Raw genomic sequence first — 21,681 nt, 5'->3', positions numbered from 1 at the left:
TCCTTATAGATACAAATACATACGAACTTTAGTTTTATCAAAGCGACGACTGGAAACAAATACATCTCAAGAGTTCTCTAAAGAAGATCTTGGAACTTGAGATCTTGGAAGTCATTTAATTTCACAAATTTCCTTACGGTTCAAGTGACGAATTTCCTCATTTTCATCATAAACCTAAGATTTTTTTTTATTGTTTTTTCGGTTTGTATTTATAAAAACTTGTGATTTTTAGAACTTACATCACATGTGATACAACACTCAAAAGGACTTGAGATAGAAATTCGCTTCGCTTTCTCTGTCCGGCTTGTAATCAATTTACAAACCGCAATTTTTGCGATATTTCGATAAACGAAGTATTTTGGTCCAAGGACAAGCGCTAATGAAAATGATTTGGATCAAACAACTTTTTCGACCACGCCTTATTTTGAAAAGTCAAAACATGAATAATGGTTGGTCTAGGTAAGGTGTTTAATGGTGGCCTGTCGCTTTTTATAAAGTTTTATCCGTTTCTAAGCGGCTTTTAAAAAACACTTCCATCCGCCCAAGCCTTACGTGCTATTAAGGTTACATTCAAATTTTAAAAAGTATTTTTTGAATTTGTGAGTCTTTAACACATCATAGGGCTTATGCAAACTTAGGTGAGCTTTAAGAGCGATCTCAAGGATGTGTAGACCTAGGGCCATCTGTATTTAAGCAAGAATATCAGAATTTCTTCCCAGCTCCTGGAAGGTTCAAAAATCGTTATAAGCTCGTTATGAGACTTTTTAACTCATACTTTTAACTAGAAGTTAAATTGTTTGCCTTTCATCAACTTCTTTGCCATCACCTCCCTCCCATTTCGCAGTATATTACTTCGATTAGTGTCCAATTCACTCCTCCATCTCTTATGAATGATTTTCTTGTATCGTTTATTTATGCTATCAATTAGTATTTATTTCACTGCAAGAAACCTTACAGTTAAACCTAAGCATTAGTTAGAATATAAGGCATTCAAGCCTTGAAGTAGTTTTATTCTTAACCAATTACTTACTTATTAACTTATTAACTAATTAAATTTATATAGTTTTCAGTTGAATTCTTGTTGAAGACGCTCGTTAAAGTAGCTCCCATACGTAACCGAAGTGAAAATGAAGGCCATTGATAATTCTAGTTAAAAAGTGTACTATTTCTGTTCTTCTCTACTTGAAAGGTTTCCCTAGACTCTCTCGAGTTAAGCATTAAACTTGATAGTTACAAAAATGAGGAGATAATTGTGCTGAGTCAAGCATCCGCGTGCTTAAGGAAATCGCAGAAGAAATTATTAATATGAATTATACGTGGAAGCATTAAATAGTTTTATAATACTATCGATAGAATTATCGATGATCCGTTACCGATGGAACCATTAATGAATTCTGCTATCGAAATGGAGGAATAAAATAGAGTGTGACGTGACAGTGACAGAAAACGCAAAGACAGTAAAACATTGATTTAGAATAAAAAGAAAAAATGAAAAGAATATAGATATCCGTATGGATATATGTATATATATATATGTATCTGCACATGTATACATCAAAACTAATCTCTAACTTTACTAAGGCTCAGACAAAAAGCTTGACGTTCATAATGGGCCTGTTCTGTTATACAACGCCATGCATCATCTGTTGTTGACTCGCTGAATATTCAAGAACAAGCACAGGAAGAAGAAGAAGAAAAAAAAATTAATTTCATTCATTATGAGTCACGATAGTCTTCCACTAAAACCTAATCTTCATAAGTACTATAGTACATCAATAAAGAGCTATCCTAATTATGTACTACTTTCAGCAAATATGTATGAACTTGGACACATTTCACCAAGTGAATAAATACGAAGTTTTAGGACCAAATCTTTTATATCCATTAAAAAGCACAATGTTAGTTAGGTGTGCTTGGTTGAATTTTTCTGTGTACCTGACAGAGATATTTCCATTCTTCGAACCATGAATACGTTGACAGTATCAATTAACAAACAGATGGATGAATGGACTGACAACAATCTCTAAAAAGGTTCAGTGTTGATATTAATCGATAATACGTACTTTTTATAGGATCTCTGCAGCTTCTTTCGGTGTGTTCCAAGCAGTTTGACATAGCGAATATATCCTCCATCCATAAAACTTCAGAAAATAAAACAAAACAAATCACGCAGAAGGTATAATTTCGGAATTCTTGCATACATCCGGACATAGAAATAGCGTAGAATTCCCTTAAAAGCCCAATCAGGATTTTACGTAAACGACCATCAGCTAAGAATGCTGGAAAGGGCTAAGAACAATGAATGAGTCCCCTCGCTAGCATCCTTTTTGATATTTTGAAAAATGAAACGCTTACGTGTTTCGTATCGTATATCATATAAAAGCTATTGCGGATTGCTTCACTTTGCTGAGCAATATAGCAGTAACGGCCTTCACTTGCCATACGACGAGTTCTTATAAGAGGGAAAAAGTGTATGTATAGAAAATTTCAGAATAAATTTCAGATATTTAATAAGAATAAAAGCTTTCTCATGGCTCTTAAGTCAGATACGTGCATACGCGTGCCATGTGGCATACAATGTTTTTTTTCTTATTGTTTTTATGCTTAAGCCTTCGTAAGTTACTATTATATTCTTATAATTCTTTAAAAATTCTTTAGGTTTTCTTTGCTTTTTTTTTTTTTTTTTTTTTACTTTTCTGCAATAAAATAACAACAGTGCAAGTGTATACAACTGCAACTGGCATAAAGAAAAAAAAAAATAAATAAATAAAAAAAAAGGGAAAGAAAGATGATTTCTTTTTTTTTGTTTTTTTTTTTTTTGCACAAGGATAAAGAAATATCAACAACAGCGGCAACAACAATAACAACAGAGCAAAGACAGCCATAAGAACACAACAAACTATGCTAACCCAGGCAAGGCAAGAGCACACAAAAAAGAAACAGACCAGAAATGAAAAACTGAAGAAATGTTCGCAACAAAAAGAAGAAAAAAATAAGCAAGACAAGTCACCACGCCCTTTTGTGCGATTGGTCCTTGCGGATAGAAAAGAATCATCATAAGAATTTACGTGTGAAAAAATGATAGAAATAATATATACAATGTTTAAATGCTTATAAACATATGTCTGTATGTACTGTATGTGCCGGCACGTGTATATATATATATATATATATATATATTTATATGAATGAATAAAAAACATAGGGGATGCAGAGTGGGAAGGAAAAATAAAAAGTAACAGATCTTTTTTTTTTCTTTTTCTTTTTCTTTTCGTTTTTTTTTTTTTGTATTTTTTTTTTCTTTTCTAATAGGGAATAAAAAGGAAGGAAAGAAAATAGGAAAAATCGCTCGTATGCATACATTCTCATAAGGGTTTCTTGTGGAGTGTAAAGAAGAAGCAAAAAATGTAAGAATCAGAAAAAAAAAAAAACGAAACAACTTCTTTAGGCTAAAATATTTGGTTGCTGTAAGCTTTTCTTCTTATACCTTTGTTTCTTCTCCTGTTTTTTTTTTTTTTTTTTTTTTACATCCATCATACTTCGAATAATGTCAATCTATTAGTTTTCTCATAACGTTTGTAACGTGACGTTTCAATGTGGATCAGAGATTCTATAAACCATCTTTCTTCGGCTATACTGCTTCTTGCCCTTCTCACTCACTCCTACAGAGAGTATGTGGTGGCAATAGGCAGAGATACCTAATAAAAAATTTTCATACATATATACAAAAACCGCTCATCGAGCTAAAATTTTGAGATTATTTAGCCAAGTGCTTGCTGCAATCTGTTCTATGTTTGCTGTAATAGAGTTCAAGGTTGTAGGAAACTTGTGTGTTCCTAACCCATTTGTTCTTCTGGACACAACAAAATTTTGATATCAGTTAAATAAGCTTACGTAATATTTAAAATCTTGGAAAATTGTTGTTCTTTTAAAAATATTTTCAATTTTTTGTCGATTTGATCTGAAATTTGATTCAAAAATTTTTTGGCGCAATACTTACCAAAATCGATCCCTTGATGGTCTTTGACTTTTGAAATATTTTTACCACTAATTTTTTATCTTCTTTTTTTCGTTTCATTTTTTTAGATCAAATTTATTTACTTTTTTTTAATCATTTTTATTTTATTTTTATCCTTGTGTTACAATTTATTCTTCTTTACTTTTTTATACTTATACATATATATACATATATATATAAATATATATATATATAATTTTTTATCTTTTTTTTTTCGTTTTATTTTTTTAGATCAAATTTATTTACTTTTTTTTAATCATTTTTATTTTATTTTATCCTTGTGTTACAATTTATTCTTCTTTACTTTTTTATACTTATACATATATATACATATATATATAAATATATATATATATATTTGTATTTATAATTATTTTTATACTTATGTTTATATATATATTTATATAAATTGATATCATATTTATTTATTTATTTTTTTTTTATATTTATATATAATTTGATTTATTTATGTTTATATTTGCATTTATATATATTTATATTTGTATCTATATTTGCAAGTTATATTTATATTTAATGATTTATTTATTTGTTTATTTTTATTTTATTTATATTTTATAATTTTATATATACATTTATTGATTTGTGTTTGTATATTTGCATTTACATTTTACATTTTTTATATATTTATATTTATTTATATACTTAACTTTATATTTACTTTTATATTTATTTATTTATTTCTATGCATTTTTACATAAATTTCTTTTTTAAATTTATATACATTTAAACATAGGTACGCATATATTTTTATTTATATCAATTGTTATTATAATTATTATGATTTTTTTAAATATGTGTTTATTTTTAAATTTATATTGATATATATATATATATATATATATATGTATTTATATTTGTATTTATATTGATTTATATAATTATATATATATATTTACATTATAACCACACCTATGGCGAAGGGTGCCCGATATTCGTCAACCGAACTATGTAATTTTATTTTTTTTTTTGCTTCTTCTTTTTCCTCTTCTTCCTGTTTTCTTTTTCATTTTCTTTTCCACAAAGAAATGGGCCAAAGGGTAAATGGATGAAAGTTTGAATGAAAGGCAAAAACCAAAGAAAGGAAAAAATAAATAATAATAAATTTCATATAAATTCTACAGTTACCATAATATACGCAAAAGGAAGAAATTATTCTCTGTACGGTTGTCGTTACCGAAGACGCAGACAAGAACGGGCAAAAGAACCCAACGGAAGGGTAGATAGAAGACTTAATCCTTATATCACAACGGATCACTTTTATATTAATTGTTTAAGAAATGTTCATATATTTTACTTAAAATACTTTTAGTCAAAATGTTTGTGAATATATATATTCATACACATAGGCATGAAGATACATACATTCGCACAAACACACACCGACATAGGTAGATATATAGTCAAAATGTTTATGCGTGCGTATATACTTATATACAGATATATTGAAATATAAATACGCACGCACTTATAAATACATATATATATATATATATATATATATAAATTTATATTTGTAAAATACATATACATAAATGTATATATACAGTATATATATACGGTAGTGTGTTAAAGCGTTATCGGAGCCATCTAACGTATCATATATATACACATATACAAGCAAACATAGATACAAAGATTTAACTTATTGTTTATTGTATCGTATATGAGTCCGTGAGGATTAAATTTATTTCATTTGTTTCAAATTTAATTTTCTTTTCTTTATTCATTCTTTACTTTTGTATCTTTTCTCTTGGCTTTTCAATAACTTAAGTTTCTGGTTTCAGATTTTCTAAGCGCAAACATACAAACACACACTCAAACATAGTCGCATGTAAAACATACGCTTATAGCATTTCTTTGATGCTGTTTTCCTACAGCTAGCATCCTTGAAATTGTTGTTGTTGTTGTTTTTGTTTTTTACTCTTGTTCTCTGTTCCGTTCGCCATCAGAGTCGTTTAACATGAAATATAATTCTCAAAAGTTGTTATTGTTATTGTTATTATTGTTGTTTTTTATTTTCTATGTAATTCGATAAGACATTAAATAAAGTCGAAAGTTTTAGATAACATTCGTTTACCAAGTTCCTATGGTATGCATGCTTATGTATACATGCGATGCCCTGCCGCACTGCCGAGTGCTGTTGCGATGATAATGAGTTTAGTCAAGTTTAATATTTTTGAAAAGTTTTAACCAAATTTATTTCTTTAATAAGATAACTTGAATTAAATATTTCAAGAATGAAAAATAATCTTAGTTATTAATTAGATCTGCTAATGTATACGGTATGGCATGCATATATGCATGAGGATAAGAAATCAACTGTTATTCAATTTCACGGAACTAATGAAACTACAAATATTTTCACTACGAGTTATTTTCGGTAAGAAGAGTCAAATAACATATATTAAGTCTATGCATAATTTGATAGTGGAATTTTCAACACACGCGTATGCATCAAAACACAGAAGATGGCATTGGTAAATGTGAAGTGAAATTTTATGATAATATGTTTCTTTAAATAACCGATATAAAGGGTTTATGCATAATGCATTAGTGAAATTTCGATCAGTTGTTTTCGTTGTTACGGCATACGGCAAACGCACAGAAGTTCGCAAAATAAAGGCAATGTATGTTGACATCTTAAAAAATGGTTTATCGAGAGTTTCATAATATACGCAAGAAAATTTATTATGCTTTGAAACCTCAAAGGAAAAAAGAACCACCATAGGTAAAGACACTAGAGTAGGACGACGCTCAGCATTACATAGCCTATAACATCCTACAGTTATTTATAGAATGCCGGTTCATAATGAAATTTTGTATGGGGAGCTGTCGAAAAATAAAGTCCGATCCAAACCATTTTCAATAGCATCCGTCGTTGGACAAAACCGTGCCGACGTTGGAAACTTTATCCACATATGTCAAACCTGCCCTTTAAACGGAAAAAAACACGACCGACAGAGGGAGAGACAGACCTAGATCGATTTAGAAAATACTTCTGGCTTAGCAAGTACTTCCGAATCGATTGGTATAATAAAGGCTCGAGTTCTTCTAAGTCTTGCATACATCCATGCATTAACTTAATATGCTGTTGTATGACAGATGCTGTAGGGTATAAACAGGAGATGTAGTTGTCATGCATTTCGTTTTCTTTTGTTTTTATCGGCGAAAAGACAAAAATCTGCTGCAAACTCATAAAAAAATATTTGCCATATATGGGAAGAATATCTTAAGCGAAAGTGTTTGTGAGAAGTAGTTTGCGAAGTTTTTTTGACAAGTATTTAATCCGCAATATGCTGCTCGTTGCAATGGCTCTGTCCTTTTCAATCTTTTACAAAGACTCTACATAAGATCGGTATTACGATGCTTTCCTTTCTCCTCGTCCGCTCACTTAAGATGACGATCAAGTCAAGATTTTAAATGATTCTGTATTTGATCCATACAGACACGTGCATGGAACGCAGCAGCATTCTCAGAATGTTCAGAGAACGTTACGAAGATTTGCCAATGAAAATTCAGTTGATTTTCGTTACATACTTTACACATAGGTTTTCGGGCTTTGCTTAAACTTAAAGAAATTTCGAATAATTGTCTTAAGCCTATTTTCATTTCATCCTTGTAGGGATCAAAGTTAAGTTCATCATTAAATAATCTATAGCTTACGTGCTTTTACGTAAGAAAGCTTACCTGTGAGTTTCTCTACAGACCTACGCACACATTACCTTCATAGATAAGACTTACGCTAAGCAAAAATTTAATTAAAAAAAAAAATTAAACTTGAAGGACTTGGATTACTTGTAGTTTCTACGTCTTGTTAATAGAACCGAAAGTTACAGGAAAGGGAGAAAAAACACTATATAATCATTTCTGCCAAACCTGTGTGGTTGCCAACCTTATAAGACAGACTGATTGCGTCTGATTGTCATTAAAATAAATACAAAAATAATTATAATAATTATTGTATCCATTAAATATTATTCAATATTCGTTATCCAAAACAAAAAACAATTTGTATTCGGCGGAAGTCACATCTCACTTACTCACCACATGCACGCTTGGTCGACTTAAGATTTTAATATACATTATAACTAACGCACTTTATCGCGCTCTACTCTCCAACCCTTTTCATTCAATACCTGTATTGGGGGCATTTTTAAGAGAACATTTGTCCACTAAGTCGCAACGTCTTCCACAATTAATTTAGAATTAACGCACTTAGCTTCTCACAGTTTCTTATGTGATATTCATAGCAACGTAAAAATTACTTCACTATGTTGCGACATCCAAGATATTTAATTTGGAACAAACAAAGTTAGTTTTTCGTATTCTACTCTCCACGTTCTTTCATTTGATACCCATATCGCTGGTATTATTGAGAAAAAACTAATCCATCACATCGCGGTATTCATCCATTTTAGGGCGGATAAAACACCTTCATTTGAGGAATGTCCAAAATAGTTTTGAACATTTTGTCTTGTTTGCCTTATGATCAAAAAGCATAAAATTTCAAAAAAGTGAAAAAAGTAAAATTTAATCACTTGTAACTTTGTGTGGGCATGGCCGATTACATTTTCCATTTTTGCATGTAAAGGGTAGAGTGCTTCGTAAAGTAAATTTGGAAAATTTCAGCCTTGTAGCGTTTATAACAAGAAAAAGCCCACAATTTTTGGCAAGAAAGACGGAGTTACGTTCAGTTTACGCTCCACTACAGGCTTATGCTATGACCAATTTTAATACCAATCCGCGTATAAAAATTTCCAATGTTTCTACCAAATTTGAAGACGATATCTTGATTTTTGCGACCAGGAGAGTGCCAACAAGACAATCAGACGGACGGACATGGCTAAATCATTTCATATATATATTCCTTATATGATCTCTGAAGCTTCCTCTTGGATATTACATATATTATGGAAAAAAACAAAATGAGTTATACCCGCATCTTGCAGTGGTGGGGACAATAAATATTAAAATATTAATTACTTGCCTTTAACCCTTTCATTAAAAGCCATCAACATTTTTGTGTTAATTATGTACATTTCAACCCTGAGAAAACACCTTCGGCACATTAGCCCACAACTTGGACTATGAAACGTTTTAGTTGTCGGCATTACGCGAACTTTTAAACCATGCACGCTATGCATATATAGGAGACAATGCTGGGCACCCAATCACACTATCACTCTTCTAACTCAGACCTGTGATGAATCTTGACTCTTCATAGTAGCTCATTGCCTAGTAGAGAAGTCTGCCAAAAGCTGATTGCCAGACGATATTTTTCTCTACCATCGCCCAACCGCCCGCCGTAGAGAATAGCAATCTCTTGCTTTTTTCACTTTGTTCAGCCTTAAGCCGGATTTCGTTTTTTACGAGGTTCTCTAGATAGCTAAGTCATTTACCGACGGATGGACACGCGAACATATTCAGGTCGATCGAAAATCTCATATCGATAGAAATTACATAATTATCTCTCCGAGAATTTTAATGCGTTGATTTACTGAAAACGTTCCTTGACCTTGCAGGTAGTCGTGGAAGATAAACTAAAAGCATAGGACCTTTGGCTTTCTATCTTTTTATTCTGATTTATTCATACATGAGTTTGGACCTTTTCGTTTTTTTTCTTCATTTTTATACCCTACCCTACAAGGGTAAATTAAGTTTGTGCGAATGTGTACAAAACTCAGAAGGACGTGAGCTAGGCCCGCATGTTTCTAATCCTGCCTGTTTGTCCGTCTGTTCGCCTTATATTTTTGTTTTTAGCTTACGCGTTGCAGTTTGGTATACCGACACATTTTAGCCCAAAGGCGAATCCTATTGGAAATGGTTTGGATCGAACCACTTCTTCCACCACTTGTTATACGGATAGCAACGAGTTGTAACAAATTAGTAGAATGACGTAGGGTATTTAATGCTGGTCCGAGGCCTGCTTTAGTGTGTTGTCTGTCTGTCCGTCTGCCCGCCTAATATTTTTGTGTTTAACTTACGCGTTGCAGTTTAGTATACCGACATATATTAGCCCAAGGACAAATCCCGCTTGGGGCGGACTACTTCTTCCACCACTTGCCTTATCGTGAAAATTATTACACGAATAAGTGTAGAGTGGCGTAGGGTATTTAATGCTGGCTTAATGCGAGTATTTTTACGTCTTTCCACTTCATATGATTTTATTTCGATTAAAATTTATTTTTGAAAATTATTTATTAGTATTTTATAAAGTATTTTATAATTTTGCTCCTGCACGTTAGCGTCATGTATGGGTATTTTTTATAACAAATCATACCACGATGCGAGTCTCAGTCACTTATGCGAATCTTATTTTTACCCAAACAAACTTTATATAAACATAAAATATAATCAATAGATCACACATTTTTTGTCTTCCAATTATACAAAGATAAAAACAAAAACCTTTAAAAAGATAAGAAAAAAATTGGTTTGTTGATGAGAGTTCTGCATACAAACTTCGGTTTAGCACATGGCTGTCGAAAGCAGTTTTCAAAGGTGATGCGGCGGTTACTGTTCTTAAATGGTGTGCACAGTTCGCCAACTCATCTCTGCCCCACATCGTTGTGTAATTGCACAAATGTTGTGAAAAAGAGTTCATTTTGCTATCCTGACTAACTGTCAACCTACATATATTTATTTGCTTTCAATGCTAATTGTCAACTTAAAGTAAAAGAAGAAGAAAAATAATTCTCGAAAATGTAAAATAAATCATTCAAAAGAATTAAGTTCAAAATTTATAAGAGCCTCAAAGGCGTGACCTGACAAAAATAAGGCTTAAATTCATTCAATTCGCAATATTCTCTCAATAGCTATGACCATAGCGTCTTTAAGTGTTTACCATATCCGGGTGGGGTGTTGGACATTCTTACAGTCAATCCGTCTTCCATCCTTTACGCAAGTATTGTAGAATAACGAATTTTGGATAAAATTTGTGCAATCTATCTGATCCACTCTGCTTCGGGCTTTCTCTTAACCCTATATGTTCGCAGGTTGAAATCTCAATGCGTTAGTGTGTACTTTAAAGTGAGTACTAAATCGGTAAGGCTTAAGCTAGCACTTCGTCTCTCACCTCTTTTTACACGAAAAGGGCACATCCTCTGAATGATTGGTAATATAAAAAAAAAAAAAAAACAACAACCGCAGCTGCTTAACCTCGATATACTTACGGTATGTCTTGTTCGCTGCAGTTTTGAGCGAAGAAGAAGAAAATGGGAAACGATACTTTCGTATCATTCTGACCGGTGACGTCAACCAGCTTTAATCTATACCGCTCTTTCATTCCTACTTCTGGCAGATAGCCACAATATATACATTAGGTGCATAAATAAATTCCGTCCACTGAAATTGGTTGCTTCATGAAACGTATGTAACGCCTTCAATCCTCCCGCAATTTGCGGTTGTTTCGGTTCGGCTGCCGTTCCGTGTATATCAAAACATAAAGAAGTGGACGTCATTTACGGCACTGCGTTTTTGTTTGTTTTCATTTGGATTAAACTGGAAAAAAACACAGTTGGAGCTACGAAAAGGCTTAAGCTGGCTTCAAGTGAAAATGTAACATGCTATGAGACAAATAGAACATGTTTTGAAAGATTTCGTGAAAAAAAATTGTATTCTCGAGGACGATGAACATTTGTGTATATCCGTCCATCTCCAATAACCGTCAACTTCAATTAATGGAAGCAATCTTCAATCAACTTGGACTGGGAAAATCCTCCCAGATCTCTTTCTGATCAGTAAGATCAGATCGATGCACTCGTGTTTAGTAGATCAGTAGCTCACAAATTTGACAATATGCGAACAGGGAGCAATGAATATTATATGACAACCACAACGTATCCGGTAAGAGGCAAAAAACCATAGACAATGATGGTCGGTTGCTAAGCTTTCGTGACAAGTACATTTTAAAGGACTGAAGAAACGAAAAGAATTTTTTGTTACACCTAACAAATTATTTATGATATATTATTATTATTATTGTTATAATTTTAGACTGAAATAAATTCTTAGACTAACAAAAAAAAAGACATTGAGCACTAGCAACACAGGCTATCGACTCTATTTATAATATAAAACAGATACAACTATGCATGCATACCGATGAATATATATATATATATATATATATATATATATATATAAATATCGAACACCCACACCTGATAGTTACGTGTGGACTGCCAAACTACTATATCTCCTTAATTTAAAGATTATGGGCATTATCCCTAAACACTTAGAGATTCTACTCTAAGGCACTTAGTTAATCGAAGTCTCTTTAGAACTGAACATTACAATTAGTTTACTTTTCATTCATTAAAAAAAGAAAAAAAAGTGCGTGAATATAACGAGTACACGTGTGTGTGCGTGTGCTTTGATGTGCCTGTGGGCTTTTGCACTTACATTTGTGTTTGTGTGTGTGTGTGTGTGTGTATATGTATGGTACGCTAATATATCTGGAAATGTTCAATGAGCATCATACAAATGTGTGCTCGTGTAAGTGCGTTCGAATTTATACGCGAGTAGATTACAATTTTTGATAAAACATTATCGCAGCAAAAAAACATGTAACAAGTGACAACAGTTAACTGTCACGAAAGCTTGAATAAAACGAACATAACTATACGCTTACCATAATCCATTTATATAACGCATACATGCAAAAATGGGCATACATCATACATGCATACTTACATATATATATATATATATCAAGCAATGGCAACTGTATGCATGCATTCATTGACATTTGCAACAATAAATGCCCCTGGGCATTGCATAAAGGCAAGAGAGCCAGCGTAAAAGGAATACGAGAGATAGAGCGAGTGAGAGGGAGAGAGAGAGAGAGAAAAAGAGCAAAGATACCTTTAGCCGAGACATTGACAGTTTAAACAAAGCAAAGCACGACTTCAACGGAAATGTTAAAAGTTCTTCCTTTTGTTGGTAAACATTACATGATACGCTAGTGCTTGTATGCTTGTACTTGTAGTGGTGTGATGATGGATACCAACGAAGAAAATGGAAAAAAAAATAAAATAACCATCGAAAACTAAAATAAAGCACAGCAGACATCAATGAAAAAATTTAATTCGAACATGTGTTTGTAATTAAAGGAAAACAACGACCGAACTGAACTGAACTGAACTGAATTTTTCTACAGACAATTGCACTTCGCACTCTCTCTCTCTCTCTCTTGCCCGCTTGCACTTTCGCTCTCTTGTAAACTTTTAGGTAAATGGGGAATAAATGCTTTTTTTTCTTTCATTTTTTTTTTTTTTGGTTTTTTTTTTTTTTTTCTTATTTTTATTAATGCTTTACTTATGCATAAGTTCTTTTAGTTTAATCTTGAAATGTAAAGCAAAGAAGAAACAAAAAAACAAAAAAAAAAATTGAAAAATTTTCAGTTTTTCGCTGAGAGGTTCACTCTATGCCGGCATTTTCCTATTTGTGTCAACATACACGCATATACTCGCATATATGTATATATATATATATATATATATATATATATGTGTGTATATATATAAAATGTTAGCATGGTATAGTTTATTAAGTCGTTGTACATGATGGAGGCTTCGCTTGCGTTTTACAAGAGAGAGAATTTATTTTGGTAATTATTTTTTTTTTTATATTTTTTTGTAATTTTTTTAATCAATATGCGCGCATTTTCGGGATTAATGCAATTAGTTGCAATTTTTGTTTGTTATCGCTTAAAATAACACGTGCTTTGTTGACACTTGTAAATATTTAATTGATGGTTTTATTTCGCTAACAAAACATGCCACCACGCTATAAACAATACTCCGTTTGCTTCGTGCTCTGAGCGTGTGTGCATTTATGTCTGTATGACTACGTGTGTGTGTGTGTTTGTGTGTTTGTATGTGTTTTTGCATGCATGTATAAGTACGCAAGTGTATAAGTGTGTGTGTGTGTGTGTGTGTGTGTGTGTCTGCTGACTTCTTTTACTGATACTGTTGTCGATTGCCGCTTCACAATACATTTGCAAGTTTATTATTTTTTGCCTAGTTACGGGCTATGGCTGCTGCCGTTGGTTGTCTTGTCTGCTCGCTGACTGGTCTGTTTGTTACATTCGTTTGTATAGCAATATATCCATACATAAAGATATTATATATATATATATATATACAAACATCATTTATATATATATATATATATATGCATACATCATTTATATATATATATATATATATACATACATCATTTATAATATATACATCTATGTACTTATATATATATAAATGTATTCACATTCGTATATTTGCTCCCCTTTAGCTCACCATTCGTTTAACCATTTCCCTTTCATTTCGTATATCTTTTACATTCATATGGTTTTCATTCATGCAATTTATTGTTGTTGTTGTTGTTGTTATTATTATTATTGCTACAGTACCTGTTGCTGTTCTGTTGCAGTTAAATGCACACAAGTGTTTAATTAGTGTGTGTTAAAAATAATTGCAAACAATTTGTTTGAAATTAATTTCTCAAAATAAAAGTAAAAATACGAAAACAACAACAACAACAAGAACAAAAATCATTAAATATATTTTTACCATATCGTGATAATCCATCTAATGCAAATTATTATTATACACGCCGTGTAAAACAAATTTTCAACAAATTGCTTAATTTAAGCGAAAGAAAACAATCGAGATCTAGCTCTAGTTAAGTTAAGATTTTAAACGAATTTTTAAAGCCCTACTCAAGTCTACGATCAACTTAATGCGATCAGAAATTTTGACAAATCTGAACGAATATCACCTTATCTACCTTATATGATGTTTAATATTTACTAGGTGTACAAATAAATTCTGTAACCTTTTTGTTTATATATTAGGAATGCTATTTTCCTCGACTTCACTGCTCACGTATTTTTTTTTTAGTGACTTTACCGACTTAACGCTTGTCGCTGTCGCAAAATTTTGAAAAAAAATGTTCCTTGTGGTTAATCGCTATGTCTTAACGAGCGTCCTTACGTCCCTCTCATAGATGCCTTACCATCTCCCGGTTAAAGCAGATAATCAGGACGTCTAGCGATTTTGCAAAATGTTCCATAGCATCCGAAAGAAGTGCTAATGTGAAGCTACCGGATGCAGTCAACAGTTTGTCCTAATTGTTAGAAATATGTACAGTTACAGTTATGGTGCGGATGGAAAGAAACTTCAAAGTCGGGAAGAAGCGGTGGATACAGCATAACATCTTAATGGAACTGCGGCATCGTACCTTAAGTCAGAGCAGGAGATAGGTGGCAATTGAGCGCAACTTCGCTGATTGATATCTCAGTTTATTTTTTTGTCAGTATAAGTGTTTCATAGCGTACGTTATGACGGATAGTTTTTTTTTTTCATGTGGAAGAAGTTCAATCTATTTTAGGCGACAACCTCCTTGTTGTGGACAATTAACTTTTTTTATCAAAAAGGAAATTTTTTTTTTTTTCTTTAATAGCCTTTGGCCGCGGTTCGATGTTCCTAAGTCTTCTGAACTTCTTAAACCTCTTCGAAAATTACAATCTGCCGATTCGCCCTTTAGCAAACTCGTAAGAACTTACTACTCAGAAGTAGAAAAGCACAACAGTAGCACCAATGGATTTTTGGTAGCTGCGCCGCTTAGAGATTTAACAAATTATAATGCTTCAACTCTAAGGTTACTAACCTTACTACCCATACTACCCGTTACTACCATTAGCAACGGTGGAGCCCAATGTCCCCTCGAAAGCTCTAACCCAGTAATAACGATAGGTTGTGGCATCCTTTAACTGTGCGACAAGGGAATTTTGTTGGTGGAGTCCTTACTTTTTCTAACTTTACAACTAGCGAGTACCAACGAAGAGATGGCGTGTATTCGCATAACGGTAAGTAAGTGTTATGCCTTCAGCGAGTGAGCAGTGACTACAGCTACGATGGGGTAGGGTCGTCCCTGCCGACATTTGTGCCCGTGATTATTGTTTCGCTCTATAGGGGCATCAAACACCGTCTGCTCACAAATATCTCTCCATAAAACAATTATCTACAAACTCGGCATCGATTTGAGAGAACTTGCAAGAATGGAATTTCGCCTGCAAGTGCTATTGCTACTACTACTAGTGCTGATGCTGGTGCGGTTTTGTTCTGGCAAGTTCATCGGTTCCTTGTTATCCATTTTCATATGCCAACCGAACCGTGGGCAAAGATGGTCCCCCCTACGATCGATTCTTCTTAAAACTTCAGCATATTCATGTCTTCGTTCTGCTAACCTTTAAACATCACTTTCGTTTTACCACATTGTGTGTATATCTGGAACATATATGTATGTACTTATATATCTAAATCTTTTGTATCGTATGTATATGTGGGTTCTTGCGACGCGCATTGGTGTTGTCTTTCAAAATCGTTTAATGTCTTTCAATCGATTCTAGAGAATTTCAATATAATAGCTGAAAAGCGTATTGAAATATCTCCTAATTGGTTTAAAATTCCAAACGAACGAAAGATGTGTATGTGTGTTTTATGTTATTCAAAAGGAGACGATTGTGTGCGTGTGTTTTGACAAATGTTGTGCCATTTCATTGTTTTTGTTATTGTGGTTTTTTGAATTTTTTACTTATTTTTTTCTTTTTTTTTCTTTTTTTTTTTTTTGGTCAATCTAATCACAGCCAGTATGAAATCGTGTGACCAAATTGAATAAAATAAATAAAAAAAAAACTGATACACGATCGTACTAATCAAACCATAGCCACCAACAGCAAAATACAAAAAAAAAAAAGAAAAAAAAATTAAAAAAATAAATAAAAACTGAATTTGACTAAAATAAAACAAAACTGCATTCTGAAGCGTATGCATAGGCTCGACGAATGCTTCGACGATGTTCGAATGAATAGATAAATGTAAATGAGTGTGTGCGTTGTACAAAACATGGTGTAACACAGCATCGAAATGTTTTAATTGATGTTTAACAACATTCATTATTACTTATTTGTGTTATAACGCGCATTACTGTTACGAGTTTAGTTATGCGTGCGCATGTGAAGATTACCTTAAAATTTATAATAAAAAAAAATAAAAAATAAATATATATATATATAAAAAAAATTAAAATAATTAAAAAGAAAGAAAAATACAAAAATGGTTTTTCAAGTTTTTTTTTTCTTTTTTTTTTTTTTCTTTTTTGTAATGATATTGTTGTGTGTGTTGTTGCGACCACAAACTGCGACTGCTCATTAGCTGATTTTATATAATGTGTTTGGAGTTAAGAATGCAAACATTGCCAAAACTCAAATGTCCATCGTCGTCATCTCATATTCAACCCCATCATCTAAAACATCTCATCAAAGCTTGCCAATGATCGCAAGCACCAAAAAAAAAAAAAAAAAACCAAATATTTCGCTATTCCCTCAATTAAACATATGTTCAAATGTTGTTTCTTTCGTTTTTAGCGTTTAGTGAAGAAATATATTTTGGTTTCTTTACAATCACTACAGGCCGAAGAATGTCTACTAAGTTCATTAAATGGCTTGTAACATTCATAAAAATGTCTGCATAAATCTTTATGAGAGATGCACAGCATTGGGGAACAAAAAGATGCGAACGAACTTCGCCAATTTGTCCAACCTACCCGCCCACTAGTTTATTCCTCTATTTGCCGAGCGGTTTGTGTGTTTTATTACTTTTAAACGTTTATCGGTCCCACTAGCTGTGCATTTGCCCATCGATTGATCCGTGCATTACTGTACATTTACCAATCCATGGATCTCGTCCATCTATCAGTCCATCTATCATTCCATCCATCGATTTATCGTTCTCATCCGTATATACGTTCTTAACTCGATCCCTTCCGAATCAATATGTTGTCCGAACTAGTCTTCCTTCTGCTTGCTCGCACAGCTGTCCGTCTTACTATTCTCTGTTCTATTCGCTATTCGTGTATCATACGAATACGACTGTCTAGTCTTCTGATGGTTTCTTTATCCATCCTTTTTTTAGGACGTCTGTTCATCTCTTTATTCGCTTTCTTTTCGTCTCCTTGTCTATTAAGCGACTACTTCTGTATACACTCGCCGTCGTTTCTTTATTCCCTTTTTTTCTCGTTCGTGTATACGTCCGTTTAGAGGTCTCTTCATCAGTTTCTCTGACCACCCGGTTTCCCTTTATCCACCCGGTTTTGTGTTTTTCTTCTTGTTTGGTAAGTCAGTTTTTCATTTCGACGACGATTCTTCTTTTTTCCATACATATATCTATTCATCCATGTGCTCGTTAGCCTGTTTATGAAACTACGTGTTACGATTTCTTTCCTTTTTTTTTTACCTCCTTATACCCCCGATAAACGTTCTTCCACCTTTTTATATTCTGTGTTAGGCTTATTGTCCCTTCTCCATCCGCCTCTTTTTGCGTCTCAATATCTCTCTGATCATTCGTTCGTTTGGAGGCTTTTCTCTTTTATGTTATGTGGCAAATTTTCGACAGTTTAAGAAAATAGTTCTCTGTCTTGAATATAATTTAATTTACTCCCCAGAGGGCTCTTTTGGAAGCTATGACAACGCATGCGAGTAACAGGTCGAATATAAAGAAATGGCCCTGAATATTTTTTTCATTATTTAATACCACCCATCAGCTATCGATCCGAGAGTTTAAACGAACACTTTCAAAAATCTTTTAAAAACTCACAATGGGAAATGACGTCGCTATTCACATCTGTCCGTCCCTGTACATGTTTGCTTAGCCACGAAGTTGAAGAAAGTACGAAAATTGCGCAATAAACGGTTGAAAGTTTCAAAGATCAACTTGAGTTCTCTCCCGCTCGTGATTAAGGAATTTTTCCTTTTTTTAACTAGCAATGACATCAAAATATTTATATCCGTAATCTAGCTATCCCTTTAAAAGTATATATGCGGCTCCTTTGTCTTGTGCAAGTGCATAATATTATCTGGCATTATTTACTTACCCAATAGATATATTTATGGAGATGTTACTATGATCGAAATAATATATTGAATCAGTCATATTCTCAAAGATCTTTTAAGCACTTTTGGGCGCAAAATCAGGCTGTAGTTTAAGCTTTTTGCTTAGTTAAAATAGTTATAGCAAGTTTCATCTTCTTTTTCTACTTCCTCTCTGACTTTGAAAATGTCGACAGCCCATGTGTAAAGGAATAAGAAATTGGGCCAACGTTGCTGAATCGATTAAATATCGTTAAATACCGTTATAAACGGAATAATTGTGGTCTATAATGGTCTCTAACAATGTCGTATATAAATTTTCAGCAAAAGTTGTTTAACTTTATCGATATTTTTAGTTTTATTATTAGTTAGCTGTAGTAGGTTGGAGAGACGCTGGGTTAAATCTGCACAAGGGAGCAATCCATTCGTAGAAAGTCTGGCTGAAGATATCTTATGAAATTTATAGGATGCAAGGTGAACATTACCAATGGCTTGATATGCCTTCATTTGCCTTTAATTCTAAAAGATATGAGATTTTAAACCTCGGATACATTACTATGTATTTAAGGGTTAAGGATTCTGATAAGGAATAGAATATAATAGAATGTAATAGAAAAGAATACAATAATAATATGCACAAGTTGAAAAAGGAATTTTACATTAAAATATTTTAAATAACTGTATAATAATTATTGATATAGTACGAATAGGTTGAAGCGTTCAAAGGAAGCCCAAAAAAGTGCGATTGTTCGTCAAATGTTGCAAACAGATTTGTTGCAATTTTTAGAATTTTACGAAGTTTAAACTTTCAATCAGCATTGAAGCGTTATTCGCATGCCCAAGATACAATTTCTTTGGATTATTTTTCATTCTGATACAACTTCAGATATAGACGTCCGTGCAAGTGTATATAAATACTTGGATGCGTGTACTTATGTATATATTATATTCGTAACTTTGTATACTCACATATATATACATAAAATATATATGGTTCCAATGTCTGGAATGTTTTGTTTTTTACATAACTTTAAAATATGTCTTTTAAATATATTTATGTATAACTTTTTTTCAATAAAGTCATTAGGATGTAAAGCATAGCATAGGTCGGAATGTACATCTTGTGATCGAATAAATAAATAAATAAATAAACGAATCAAAAATTCTCATATATGATCATCTGATATTTTATTTAAGTGATAGGTACGGTAAAAAGTATTGCGCCTAATACCATTGATTATACCAGTGTAGATAGCTCTATGAATGAATTGAAGCTCAAAACGTATTTTGGGAGAGAAAATGTAAAACACAAAGAATCATTTAATCGCCATAGAACATAAGCGAATTTCCCGGAAAGTAAATGTTAAGTAAGCCGAGATAGACTCAACCTGAATGAATAATATAGGTTCTTATCTAATTATTTCTTCACATACAAACATATTTAAATTTCATTTTCGTATACATGCAGTTCTTGTATGCAATTGGTAATCATAATTATTTTTTCTTTCTTTTTTGTTTTCGCTAATTTATCAATGTAACAAAAAATAAATAAATGTTAAAGGAAAGAGAAAGAAAAGTGAAATATCAACACTTACCCATTTTGTAACAACTCTTTAGAAAATACGAAACCGGTAAATAAATACTTGGACACATTTTTGCATTTACATGAGATTCTCTCTATTATTTACCCATAAATGCACTTACAGTACAGTACAAGTACAACGAGTTTATTTTGTAATTATTCAACAATAACAAAATAATAATAAACAAATACTTAAAACACAATTGATTTCATCCCCATTTTCCTTTTTTCAATCCTATTTTTTTTTTTTTATTTTTTTTTTTTTGTTGTTTTGCATTACTTCTAATATGAAATTTATTAAACTAATTTTTTATTGATTTTAATTTATTTAGAAATTTTGCACCTGCTTCGTTTACATATAACTAGAGTAAGAATGGAAATGTTTTTAAAATATTCAAATCAACATGGCTGTCACAATTTGTTTTTGTTTCCCTTTTATTCGCTCCTGTGCATTTATTCAACAATTTGAACCAATTGTTTCGAAGACCAAATAAACAAAAAAAAAAACAAAATATATAGAATGCTTAACATTTCGACCAGTTTATCTGCTATTTAACATAACTGTTATTAACATTATCTTAAGAAGAGCTTTTTCAAAAAAGTTATGATATTAATCACACAGTTATTAAAAGCTTTTATAAAGCTTTCTATTAAATCGATAAACCCAGTGAATCAAGCCGAGAGAATTCAAAAAACATTTTTTTTCGGTCATTTACGCAATGCATATAAAATGAAAAAGAATTTTTTTTTTTTTTCTTTTGATAGAGAGAGTCATATAAAATTTGCATTTTTGCCAAAAGTACTCACAACAAAGGGTTGAAAATTTTTTACAATCGGCGGGGCACCAATCTCGAGAATTTTCGTTTTTTTTTTTTTAAATTTGGTAAGCGATTGCAAAACATAAATAACTCAGCCGAAATCTTATAGAACATATATTAAATCTGTATATGAATCTCCAATGAGAATCTGGTAAATTTGAAGTGTGGTGTAACGCCTCGTCCAGTAGACCTTTCATTTTATTCAAGAGCATATCATTTTTAGATCATATAAAATTTTAGATAATAACGAATTCGTCATTTCTTAGCATTCCGACCATTAGCGCATAATTTACAGTTATTTCGTGAAACTTTT

The 21,681-nt window shown here is 32.2% G+C and overlaps 1 protein-coding gene across 1 annotated transcript in view; it reads right to left on the bottom strand.

Annotated features, from left to right (window-relative positions):
• Window positions 1-20,735, bottom strand: part of LOC119636094 — an 87,541-nt gene extending 66,806 nt beyond the window's left edge. The window contains exon 1 of the mRNA XM_038031227.1: window positions 20,564-20,735. Within this exon, the coding sequence (XP_037887155.1) occupies window positions 20,564-20,621 (58 nt within the window). The 5' untranslated portion in view covers window positions 20,622-20,735. The remainder of the gene's footprint in view (window positions 1-20,563) is intronic.
• Window positions 20,736-21,681: the final 946 nt, after the last annotated feature.

Source organism: Glossina fuscipes, unplaced genomic scaffold, assembly GCF_014805625.2.
Source record: "Glossina fuscipes isolate IAEA_lab_2018 unplaced genomic scaffold, Yale_Gfus_2 27, whole genome shotgun sequence".
NCBI lineage: Eukaryota > Metazoa > Arthropoda > Insecta > Diptera > Glossinidae > Glossina > Glossina fuscipes.
Note: the sequence above shows the minus strand (reverse complement) of the source record. Positions and strands in the feature narration are given on the sequence as shown.